At 32.7% G+C, this 13630-nt stretch overlaps 2 protein-coding genes across 2 annotated transcripts; one reads left to right on the top strand and one right to left on the bottom strand.

Annotated features, from left to right (window-relative positions):
• Window positions 1–2041: 2041 nt before the first annotated feature.
• r-l (rudimentary-like) lies at window positions 2042–4530 on the bottom strand. The gene is made up of 4 exons (XM_088233166.1): window positions 4111–4530; window positions 3553–4027; window positions 2785–3260; window positions 2042–2439 (listed from the first exon to the last, which is right to left on the bottom strand). Exons 1-4 carry the CDS (start codon window positions 4258–4260, stop codon window positions 2116–2118), a joined length of 1425 nt encoding a protein of 474 aa, XP_088089292.1. The 5' UTR covers window positions 4261–4530; the 3' UTR covers window positions 2042–2115.
• Window positions 4531–4816: 286 nt separating this feature from the next.
• Srp68 (signal recognition particle 68) lies at window positions 4817–10674 on the top strand. The gene is made up of 6 exons (XM_088233164.1): window positions 4817–5121; window positions 6603–6724; window positions 8436–8663; window positions 9006–9191; window positions 9346–9476; window positions 9554–10674. Exons 1-6 carry the CDS (start codon window positions 5016–5018, stop codon window positions 10560–10562), a joined length of 1782 nt encoding a protein of 593 aa, XP_088089290.1. The 5' UTR covers window positions 4817–5015; the 3' UTR covers window positions 10563–10674.
• The last annotated feature ends 2956 nt before the right edge of the window (window positions 10675–13630 follow it).

Here is a 13630-nt window from a genome sequence, read left to right on the forward strand (position 1 = left end):
GTGCATAAGGCACTGTATGGGTATGTAATCATAACTACCAGTGTCTGAAAGGCTGTGAAAATCCTTGTCTTATTTCATGAATTGTAAATGCGCCTTATTATGTAGAAGTGACTGTATGACGCATCTATCAACTGGGGTGTTCTGAATTCTGAATCTTCTCTATCTGCTAGAGATTGGTTAATTTGTAGATTTTTTGCATGCGACTACACTCTGCTTCATATATATGGCCACACTGATGATTGAACGTCACGCAAATACGTACATGTGAAACCACACAAGAAGATTTTTATTTAGATCATTATTGCAACCTTAAGCATTTCCCAAAACATTTAATTATGTTGAATTGACCAAACCGAATAAGTTTTTTTCTTGTTTTTTAAAACAGTTTTATACATCATTTGACGTTTAATCATCAGTGTGGCCATATATGAAGCAGAGTGTAGTCGCATGCAAAAAATAAAAATCCACAAATTAACAGTTTTTTAGGGGGGTACAGAAGATTCAGATATCCCCCCCGGGGTGGTATTCTGAATGCAAAAGCGCGCATAGAAAATGCATTTTTAATGCGTATTTACATACTAAATGCACACTAACAGAGCAATCACTTCACGCGCAATTCCGTTCAGAATACCAGCCCTGGGTTAGGTAAAATTAAGTTAGTATGTACAATATTATGTTAATTGTTTAATAAAAGTAATTGAATGTAATAGATTTAGATCTTATGCATTTATTTAAAAATAGTTTCAAAAATCAATATGAATTTTGGAAAAGAATGTCATTTAAATAAATTTTAAATATTTAATGTAACTAGTAAAACACGTGTATTTTATGCTCTTAGAATATTGTTAAAAAAATCACTTTTTTTTTGGAAAAAAAATTTTTTTTCATGTGACTTTCTGGTATTAGATGATTAAGTAGGTTGTATTCGAAGGGTACACAGCAAAAACGGGCCCATTAACAAATAATCCGCAGCCTATATTATGCAGGTTATGTGCAGTTCTGTATGTAGGCACATAATAAATGAACACTGCATGGTCAACTATTGTTGTATTATTTATTATAATGTGCAACCAATATTCAAAAGTAGATATATTTTTAATAATATGTATTAAATTTACATTTTTAGTAATATTATAAGTTTTGTATGATTAGTTATTTTATGTTATGTATAATTTTTATGTGACAACATTTACAATAACAATATTATGTGGAAGCCTCTAATTGAACTTTAATGTATTTATAATATAATTGTATCTTATAAATGTCTGTTGGCTATCCAATGAAAAATTATTTTTTTAAAAAATGCATTTTACAAGATATCAAAAATAAGAATAAGAACTAGAAGAGGTACATTCGGTTCATATTTGATAACAATAGGTTTGTTTTCAATTAATGTAAAATATATTTTTACATTTGTAGAACAAAAACATCTACTTACAATAAATAAAAAACTTCCATATACATAGAAAAACTAGCTCATTCCAGCAATCATCTCATTTTTGACTATTGTTTTGCCAGCCGTGACTCCATATTTTTTCCTACAATTTATAAGACAAGAAGCCAAATTTTTGGCTGTGTACCCTTCATTTGTTTTGAATTTAAAAAAATATTAAAAAAACTTATGTATAAAAATTATTGATTTGTGCAAAAATAACGAAATTTGAATACTCATGATTAGCATCCAGTTCCTTAATGTACTTAATTAAATGTACCTTTATTTTTAATCATTCCATTATATTTTTAATTTACATGTTTTCTAACTAATTTCTCTGTGATTTTTAAGTATAGTTATATTGTTTATTAAATATAAGATGTAATTAAATGTCCTTTTATACTGTGGCCTGTTTTGTTTGGATGAAGTTCACTTAAATAAATATACGTAATTTTAAAAATGACTTATTTTTTTAATCAGAAACTAATAATATATAATATTAGTTGCAGTTTTTATAATCATTATTCTACCTGATAAACATCATGTATGTATATAATATTAATTCAGCAAATATTTTTTTTTAAATATACTTAAATAAACACAATCTGGAATGATTAAAAAAATATTTATTTGGAAGGAATACTCCTAAAATTAAATATTGCACTTGGTATAAAAATATAACATTACTGCTTTGTTCTAGTTTCGTAGCATTCCCATAGTTTATCACGGTATATTTTAGCCTGGTTTTCAGGGTCTTTGGCCTTAATAATCCCTCTTCCTACCACGGCAATATCTGCATCTTTCTCCAATATGACATCTTCCGGTGTATTGTATTGCTGCCCGAGGCTATCACCGGAACTGACAAGTTGAACTCCGGGAGTTAGTTGGATGAGGCCCGGAGACGTCACGACTCCTTTGCTTTGGCAAACTATTCCGGCAATAAGATCGGCAGAGTCGTTTGCCATTTTCAGTGTGGCTTCTGTATATTGCGGTGTTATCAGGTTCCCCTAAAAATAACAAGACATTTAAAATTATTAATTTAAGGGTGACTTTAAATACAATCTAAGGTCTGCACTATAAGTATTAAGGAAAATTATTAAGTGTCAGTTGCATCATGAATAGTTGAATTGCAAAATGTTTAAAGTTAATTACTTAATTGTTGCATTTTTGCCTAATTGGGTCGTTTTAAGCAACAAATTTTGTTGATTTTATCAAAAAGCGACAATTTTATTATTTAACTTAAAACTTATTTTGGTGCAGCTGGCCCCAAAACATTATTAAATCTTGACTCTTGACTAAAACGTTTTCTCATCTATAGACAAAAAAGTTACTTTTGAAATAAATTTTTCTACCTCTGAGCTCATTTCCCCAACTAAGAATATTCCTCTGAGCATATCTCCAAGCACATTCTGGATCCCTCGGATGACTCCGGCTCCAGACACCGGGTGGACTGTCACCAAATCAGCCCAGCTGCCGACCCGGTGCACACCTCCACAATACTGTAAAGCCACAGTGTTACCGATATCTCCATACTTCCTATCTTCCATTAACAACACATTGTGCTTCTCCGCCAGGGATGTTAACTGGCTTATAAAACCTTCATTAAAGTCTTCGATAATGTCGACATGCATCTTAAACACACAAATATATGGTCCAGTTTTTTCTAACAAGTTCAGGATTTCGTTTGTTGTCTTTACATCGGCAGCGAGACAAAGGTTGCTCTTTTTATTTTCCATCAATTTAAACAACTTTTTTGCTACAGGATTTACCGCGAGTTCAGATCTTTTGGCAAACGTTAATTTAGTTCTGTCTACATCGTTCACGGGGACTGAAAACAGAGTTTTAAAAAAATATATTTAAATTTTATAAAAACGGGATGATTTCAAGATTCTCAGTCATTTTTTTAAAACAAAAAATGCTCATTATTAATTTAAGTTTGTTACTTTTGTTTTTTAAGGTTATTTTTCGATTATTACTCTTCTAAATTATATCAAAATAACAGTTTCAATATTTTTAATACCTTCGAGAGGAAAAGATATAGTAAATCATATTTTTTTTTTTTTATAGCAATTAAAGTACATATATTTTATAATTTGCTTTTAAGACAGAAAAATACTTACAAGATGGGGTAGTCTGAGATGATTTCAAATATTCGACAACTTGCCCATTAATAGCGGGCGTTATTAATTTTTTTCTCAGCAGAATTTCCATCAATTTTGTCATCGTAATAAGAGCAACAACTTCGATTCCTTGCCGTTTTAAATTCTCCAATCCCCCCTGCTGGCGATCAAGGATAATAACAGCTTGGTCAACCAAAAGTCCTTCCTTCCTCAAGTCATTTACTGTCTCCAATATACTAGAACCGGAGGTGACCACATCTTCGATTATAACACACCGATCCTTAGCTTTAAACTGCCCTTCGATCAGTTTCTTGGTCCCATAACTTTTGGCTTCTTTTCTTCTAATCAGCATTGGTAATTTTGTTTTGATAGCCAGAATAGTAGCGATAGGAAGAGCTGTATAAGGTACTCCGCATAACTGGTCGCAATTGAATTTGTTTGGTGCGAGTTCCAGCAAAAGGTCAGATATGGTTTCCTAAAAAAGTTTCTTCAGTCAGCATGGTTTTGAAATTATAATTAACGTACTTTAAAACCGCGCAATAAAAACAAACTTTTTACCATTATGATAGGGTGACTAACTATGACTCGAAGATCGAAATAAACCGGAGAATTTAAACCACTTTTCATTTTAAAGTTACCGAATTTCACTGCTTCAATATTAAATAACTTAACTGCGAGGTTTGAAACATTTTCCTCGAAGCTTTCCATTATTATATTATTAAGAAGGCGTAAGTATAGTCCGCGAGCACTCAGATCCACAGGTGCCGGCCGGCGCGGAAATGATATGGGCCGGCGTACTTCTAGACGAACGGAACAACCCACAGATTATATCAATAGTACAAGTATTAATTGACAGTGGCGCCAAATTATCAACAAACTGGAGTCCCAGACTCACGAAAATGTAAGAATTCTTCAAAGACGTTTGATGTGAAATCACGAAAGAAAGATACAAGACACAACACGTGACGATGTGACAGTAAAAAAAAATATCTTCAGATGTTAAAACAGGAACTTGCATAAACGTATACGTTTCTACTTATTAGTAGATGTCAGTAATTCGAATAATATAAAAATATAAAATCTGCTTGAGTAAAAAAAGTATGTAAATATTCAGTTCGAAATAGTTTTAGGAAAAATTCAAAATCAACGATTAAAATATCGAACTATATTTGACAAATAATTGTGAAATTTAATTATTTTGAACTCATATTTTCAATGCCATCTATGAAGAGATTTTGATATTATATTTGATCCACGTTGCTGTGAAAGTTTCACGTAAACGATAAACGTCAAAATCGGTAAAACTGTGGGTAAAACTAAAAATCCTCAAGATGTTAAACAGATTGAGATAGAAATAGTAAAACTAGGCGTAAATAGTGAAAAGTATACATTTAACTGAACTTTTTGACCATAGTAGTTTAAATACGTGATTTTATCGTAAACAATTTTTAAATTGTCTTAAAATGGTTGTGGCTACGGAAGAAGTTATTGTTGAACGTTCTGATAAAGAAAATGTCGTTCCCGAATCGGTGGAAGAAAATACAACTCCGAAAGTCTTTACTTTAGAGAGTATCCTTTAACGAAATGTGTTTTATTAGATTTTGAAATGATTCAGTCTTTTTGTTGTCGTGCTTTATGTAAACATATGTATTCCCATACATTTTGAGGTTATCAAAAGGATTTTCCCGTTCTGGTTTGTTACTGATTAAATCTCCCGTGTTTACTTGCTGAGGATGATGTCTTTTTATTGGGTCATGTAGCCTGCAGTTTACCAAGCTTTTTATGTTTCAAATTAAAATCCTAACAAAATCTATCAAGAGGGGTCTTTCTACTTTTCACAGCTTCCTTAATCACTAATGCTAAAAGTACCTAAGTACAGTCCATTCAAATCTTTGATACTTTGCTTATGTGTACGTAACAAAAAGTGTTCGTTTATACGAACACTTTTTGTATACGAGCTAAATTTTTATATTTACTTAGTTCATGTCTGTGAACTAAGTAAATAATCAATACATTTGCGTAGGCTTATTAAACCTTCGAACGCTCTGTACACAAGTATGTATAAATTTCCAAATATGGTTTTGTCATTGGCTAAGGCAGTAAATAAATACATAAACTAATTATTATAATATACATTTGAAGCATTTTGTTGATTTTTCATATTAATCCATTGATAAAGTAATATGTAAATTTAATTATTTTCAGTTCACTAACAGTAAAAGATGTCACAATATATATACAGTTCATAAAATAAAAAATTATAAAACTAAACATCTTTTACCAATTATATGTGAACAACAAAAATTACAAATGTTAAATAGACTAAAATTAAATTTATAGTATATGTAATTTACTCAATTCAATAAAATTTAATCATTAATATTTCTTGTGATAGTAATAATATTTTTTATTATTCATGTACCTATAGCAAATTGTGATAAAATTATTTTTGTCTTCATTATGGTGGATGAATCTGCGTACCATGCAAGATTTCTGTTGTTTGATTCCAATATGGGTGGCAACACATTGAATGTATTGATTTTAATTATAATCATGAAATTCATAATTCCTTCGTCCCCACCTAAAGGTGTAGGTCTCTGTGTTGAGGCAAGAGTGCTGGCTGGTGATGGTCTCCTCGAGGCGTCTATAGATGTCCACATTCTCCATTTATGTGCTAAAGAAGAAGTCTATTATTTTATTTATTTATCATTTTGAACATTTTTTGCATTAAGGGACTTATTGCCACAAAGTAATATCTTCCAACTAACCGAAAACTTGTACTTACCGATTTGAAAGCTGTTTATATATTTTTTAATGTTTCCGATTACGTTAAACAAAAAACATTAAGGTCAACAATAATGGGAGTCATGTCTTACTTATCTTTAAACAGCTACTCTTAAAATTACAAATAAACAGAGTTTTGAAATAAAACACCTTACCAAAAATATTTTGAATATGTATTTTTGTTTCTTGTTTGTGTATTCATTTTATATCTAGAAGCTTGATTTTTTTAAAATACCTACCTATTATTTTCCTCAACGTATTTTAAGTATTGAGACTTATCAAGGATGCCCAACAGCAACACGGGTTACGTCACGGTGACTACCAGCGTTACCGCGGCTACTGCTCCCGGCGAATTCGAAGATTACGCAAGCTGCTTAAACTGCCCCAGGTAAGTGTTTATGTCAATCTGTCTTACTGTTTTCACAGCTGATCTTAGCCATTTTAAGTTCGAAGCTTTTCCAATACCTCAAATCTAATTACAAAGTCATTTAATTAATTTATTTATACTGCATCTTGACAGAATACTCACATGTAAATAGACTTCATATTCCCTCCTCAAAATGCTCTCCATCTCTGTCTAACGACCTCAATTTTTATTTTACGCAATGTGGTGGCATGTTAGTACATATTTATTTATTTATACTTTTAAATTGTATTTTTTTTTTTATACAGAATAATGTTCCCTCACTGGGGTGTCCCGTGCCGAGGGAAACATTTTACAAAATGTGAAACATGCCTAAGATTAGCTATTTAACAAAGTTAACATAATAATAACAATAAAAAAAACGTAATTAATCTATTTAACCGAATTAACCTAATTATCATTAACATAATAAACAATATAAACTAAAATAATCATAAAAAACATAACCAATTTAAATAGACCAATAGACCAAATTTCATAAACAGTACACACATTTTACCTATTTGGCTTGATCCACTCATCGATCCGTGTGCAACCCACCTCCACTATCCATTTCTTAATAGCAATTTTATATTGTGAGTACTTACTAATTGTCCTTATGGATAATGTAAGTAGATTGTAAACCGAGTAGTAAGACAATCCTCTTTGACCCAAGGTTGTATTATTTTTATTTTTTTGCAGCATCAGGGTGGAGTATCTAGTAACTCTTGTATTTGTAACGGAAGGTAGAGAATAATGTTTATGTGCGTAAAGTAACAGAGCTTGTACATAAAGTTGTTTTATAGATTTTACATTAAGATTTTCGAATATACCGAGGGAGCTAGTTCTGATTGGGACTCTTAAGATAATTTTTATTAAAGCTTTTTGTGCAATTATTATTTGTTTGATCAGTGTGTCATTTGCACATCCTCATCCAATTATTCCATATTCCAAAACTGATTGAGTTATTGCGTAATATATTTTTACAAGTTCTTTTAGGCTAATTATATTTCTTATAGTTCTAAAAAAGTAAATTTCCTTTTTTAATTTATTTTTAATATGTTCGATTTGATTAGTCCATCTTAAATTCCCATCTATATAAATGCCTAAATATTTAATTGAATCTACTCTGTTCAACGATTTACAAATAAATTTAATATTTGGAATTTGGTTATTGTAATTACAGCTGTGAATAGTTAAGGAAAGATTTAGATTATTTATAGTTTTATTATTAATTTTAAATGTTATGTATTTTGTTTTCCGAGTGATTTAGTTTTAGATAATTTAAGTCTAACCGTTTTTTACTAAGTTACTTTTATAAGCTCAGTTGTGGAATATTTTACTATTCCTCATCAGTAATAGGTTTTCTTCAACAAAATTTTAAAGAATTGGTGGAACGTAATAAATAATATATGAATATTACATACTGTTAAGTGATCACTTAAACCAGCCAGTGAATGGTTATGTTTAGTAAATGTCTAGACTTTCATATATCCTTAAAAATGTTCTTCATATCTGTTGTAATAGTTATTAATTCATATTTTCTTATACAAACAAAAAACATTCAAAATACTTACTCTTGTCAAAATAACTCATAGTGAATAACAGAATTTATGTTTCAATTTTCAAAGCTCTATATATTGAACATTTATTTAATCGTTGGGCAGATTGTAATATTAATATTTAAATGTTATAGGGAGATCGACGCCATTACAAGAAACGCGATGTGACAACTGCCCTTTTGGTAGGATCTAAAGCTGATGAGCGGTTCTTGCACGCTCCCCTAGCGCAGGCCGAACGCAGTTGGGCCTATGCGATGCAGCTGCGACAGGAAGCGAACACGGAGCCACGCAAGAGATACCGTCTTGTGTCGCGTCTCAGAAAAGCATGCGCATACGCCTTGCATCTGCAGGAATTATGTGATGTGAGAGTTAATTATTTTTGCAATTTTTTTGAAGGATAATACTCCTGTTAAAATGTATAAGAAATCCGTATAAGCAAAGGCTTCTTGCATATAATCAAATTATGGTAATAATATAATAAAAATAAAATAAAAATAATTAATTCTTCTTCAGGAATTCTGTAGCTTACATTTTAAACTCTTTGGTTTTTAAAATAAATGTATAATAAAATAACTGCATTAAATTGAAAGATAGATATCCAAATGATTTATGTCTATAAAATAATACTTAGCAACTTTATTTAAACAATTTAGATTGTTTTTTTGAATACTTAAAATTCTTAATTTTGAAATATTTTTCATTAGACTCACCATTGTGATGCCAGATCAAAACTAGAAGCCCAAGCTTATGTAGCCTGGATGCACGGCTCTCTTCATTTCGAACTTCAGATGTGGAAGCCCGCAGCTGAGAATCTAAAAAAGGCTCAGGTTGTTTATGAGAAACTCCTGGCAACGCTTTCTGAAGATGAACAACTTATTTACAGGCAGAAGGTATGTTATAGTTAAACATATTGTTCCCTGCAATATTAACATAGTAACCCACAAAATATTATTTTGAGGTTTCCCTTAGTTATCAAAAAACGAAAGTATTAAAACTTTTTTGTCTCTTATTTTTCGATTTGAATGAATTGCCAATATATTACAGATCGAAGAGTTAGCTCCCAGTTTAAGGTACTGTGCATATAACATTGGTGATGAGACAGCCATCGATGACTTGCTACAGATGAGAGGCCAAGGAATGCTGGACAACTTGGATACATTACTGGCTCAAGCTAGGTAAATGTTTTACATCTTGAAATCATAAAAACAGAAGCTTATCTAAGATACTGATTATAATTGTATAATTTTTATAGGGAAAGCCGTGCTGGAACAATGCAAGAGGTGGAATGGAGAGGACGACGAATTGCTGTTCGTCCGGAAAGAACCCGTCTCTTTCTGCTCACACTTCAGGATCTAGATAAAACTCTGGAAAAGGCAGCTACTCGGCAAGCTAAAATTCAACTTATCGAAAATGCCCTCATGGATTGCAAGGATGTTATCTCTGCTATCAAAGAGGAAGCCAAGACTGATCCCAAACTAAAGTCTTCTTCTGGAACCCCATTACCAGGAGTACAGAACTTACTTTCATACATGAACTATATTCGACTCAGTAGAACTATTCAACGTAATCAGCTCATGGTGGAACAAGCTAAAGAAGCCCTCGAAAAGAAAACTCCGATTGACGGAAAGAAAGTGAGACCTCACGATTTGACGCGTCTGTATGAAATCATATTACAAAATGTAAATGAATTACAAACTTTACCTGGATTTGAAGAAGACTCTATGTACCAATCTGAAATTGACACTCTCGCTAAAATGTATAGATCATTTAGATGTTTTTATATTTCTGAAGTATTGATCACTCTCAGGAGGTGGAGTGAAGCGATGGCCTTGTATGACCGTGCCGATTCATACGCAACTGAGGCACTATCAAGGAAGATACAAGATAACAAATTAATAAATGATTTAAAAACATTAAAAACAAACATTGTAATTGCTAAAATAAGCGCACATGCACAGGCCATTCTCGCAGAGGAAGAAGATGAAGTACCTGTGGCCGGTGGCAAACGAATCAAGAACAAAAAGCCTCTCTCTGATAGATTAGATGAGTATTACGAAGACCCTCAACTGATGTCGAAGAATCCCAATGTATTCAAACTTCCTCCGGACATGGAGCCTATTCCTTGCAAACCTCTTTTCTTCGACTTGGCCAGCAACTTTGTGGAGTTTCCTTCTTTGGAAGATAAGATCGGAAGTGAGAAGAAGCTAGGTTCCGGGCTGACTGGCTTCGTGAAGGGCTTCTTGGGTTGGGGAGGAAAATAAAATCTTCCTTAAACACTTACACAAATAGTTTTTACATTTCTACTATATATAGTCTTTTGGAATTGGAATGCTTCTATGTATGTACTTTGTTTTTTTAATAAAACATTATATGTACCTCTCTGTATTTATATTTACTAATTCTAAGATCCCCTTTATCCAGTTTTGATTTTGTTAGAGCACAAATAGTTTTTTTTTAAATATATAACATGTCTTATTTTGTATGGCCCAAAAAGATAGTATTACAAAATATACTAAATGTTCTTAAATATGTGGGAACATTTAAAGATAAACTTCACTGGTAAATGAAAATGTGTAGGTCGAAGTATTATTTCAAATTTTCTTTTAGCATCACAATATGCAAGAGGCCGAATTGAATTCAATAAGAAATTGCAGCACAGAGCATCTGGACTTGAGAATGGTTATATTTTTATTATTCTGATCATACCTAGAATCAAATCTGAAACCCAATCCTGTGCATGAAGTTATTAGCTTGGTCATTGCACCATCTATTTTTTTTTGCTAATTTGCTAATAACAAAAAAATTCAAATATTACGGAGTATTAATGCAAACACATTTTTCAATTAATAAAAATTCTTGAGCCGCGACATGCTGCCACCGGTGGCAATTGTGGGAACCTCTGGAACTAATATTTTAAACACCACCTATTCTGTTTTGTTCTTGAATGTTGTCGTATAATATTGTTGTGCAAATACCTTTAAAAAGTGTACGTCTGTTCTGCAAAACCATCCTATAATGTTTTATCCTTTTTGTGTACAAGTTACAAGTTCATACTATTCATAGCGTTTTTGAAAAGCGTATGCTGTAGCAAAATAATGAAAATAGCAAAGTATTTTTTTCTTTTAGATTAGACTACTTGTATACTAGAAAAAAAAATATTTGTGCACTTGTCGTTTTTATTTGCATGAATTAATTCTTATGTATATATTTATCTCCATCAAAACCAGGATGAAATATGACCGGAGTCCAGATGAAAAAATAAAAACCTGGTAACCCGCTTATATGAAAATTAATAAAATCAATTGTGGCTTTACAATAAACTTCCCAACACGTCTTGCAGCTACAGAGCGCAAGAACGGTTGAGATTCTAGACGAAATATAATAATATATATCCATTGTATAGGTTCAATTCAATGTATCGCTATGGATTAAAAACACTGGCTTAGAAACACATTTTTTCATTTAATCACATACACATTTATAGTTGGAAGTTTAATTATTCAATGGAAGAAGTTGAAGAATAGATTTAGTTAGTGAATTTACGTAATATAAATGCTAATTTTACCAAACGTCTTGCAGTTACAAAGCGCATAGAGTGATAAAATTCTAGCAACAAAAAATATATTTTTTTTAATTCAGCAAAAATAAAATTATTCAATAATGTCTTTCTGTGACATATGCAGTGAGATGTATCATGTAACTTTATTAATGTTTTTCGGTCATATTTCTCAAACACAAAAACATGTCTTGGATGCTTTTTTCTTGCGTTTGAGCTTGGAAAACATTTGATGAACTGTCAGAAAAGGTGGCATTTATCTTGTGTTCAGTTTATTCGATACAAAAAAAGTTTTTTTTAAATGATGGGTTACGGTGTTTTGTTTTTACAGCACGATAAATAGTACTTCCTATACGATGACTTTCAGAGAGATCTTTGAAAACACAGCCCAACTAGAATGACCGTAAAATGGTTTCATTTTTGGGTTAGTTCTGAAAGCTTATATTTTATGCCGCAAATCAATAAATTTCAAGTAGTCGTAGTAAATGAGCCACCCCCTTAATCACTTAGTTTTGTTGTATGCATAATTTAAAAATTCCAGCTTCATTTTATAAGGAAAAAATCAAAGCATTTTTGTATTTTTAAATGGCAAATGTTTTTCAATAACTAAAACTTATTCACTTTATCACGGGGGGGTTAAATAATATGTAAAAAAAAAATTATGTTTTTGTTGGGGGGAGTTTTTTGGTTATTGATGGGAGTGGGCGATGAGAGAAAAATTAAGATGAGATTTGATCATCTCGTAGGCTGTGCAAAATCAAGTTCCGCGTTCGCGCGTATGAATAGACGTAAGCTGTCCGTTTCTCCGCTAAGTGAGAGAAAGCGAAGACATCCACCGAACGGAAACTTGAGATGAAATTGGAAGATCGCGTCTTCCTGGTGCCTCATCGGATATGTAGAATAGTAAGTTCCTTCGCCATGTGTTCCCATTTTTATTCCCCATCATGATAATATAATCCTAATTAAAACAAAATGAATTTAAAGCCCAAAAGAAAATAAAGAAAACTTAAATCTAATCTGAAAACGAGTAAATTGGAAGATAATTTAAAAAGCTTGAATGTTTTATGTACCTATGTTTATTAAGCTAGAACATGGAAATAATCTTAGAACTAGTTACAAACATGAGACAAAGAAAAATACTTACAGATCTAGGTCCTTAACTAATGCAGTTCATAATTGTCACTCTTCACTAATATCTTAACTCTATCACAATATGATCGGTGGTTTCACTTATGTGGAGAGATGACGGATGGTAGTCCGGATGCTGTGTTCGGACGAACACATGCTGGGCGATGTCCTGGGCGGAGATCTGCCATGGATAGAGCCATGGGCGGCTGTCGCCGTCCCATGGCGATGGTGACGGCGACAGCCAGCTGGAAGCCTGGCCGGCCGTGGGCTGGGCACACGCGCTGGCGGTGCAGGAAGCTGGCGTTCCTTTGGAGGACGATGGATGTCCTGGATGTGGAGGGACCTTCGCGGATGGAAGGGGGCCTCCGATGACCCTCGTGGAGTAGTCGGATTCCACGAGGTTTGCTACGTAGCACTGGCTACCCGTACACTCACTTCACTTCAACTTCTACGACTCTCGACATTGTAACGTCTCTGCGATCGACGGTACGATCGCGCAGACTCGACTCGCTTCCTTGACTGTCGACCGACTCTTGGTCGACTCTCCTTCCCGACTCTTTTCCGACTCGTTTGTTCCGACCGTTTGGGGTGGTTTTATAACGCCCAATTTAGGAGCTCTCTCCTTCTCCCCCTCACTTATTGCTT

Source organism: Micrasema longulum, unplaced genomic scaffold (genome assembly GCF_059751315.1).
Source record: "Micrasema longulum isolate JH-2025_06_02 unplaced genomic scaffold, ASM5975131v1 h1tg001067l, whole genome shotgun sequence".
Lineage (NCBI taxonomy): Eukaryota > Metazoa > Arthropoda > Insecta > Trichoptera > Brachycentridae > Micrasema > Micrasema longulum.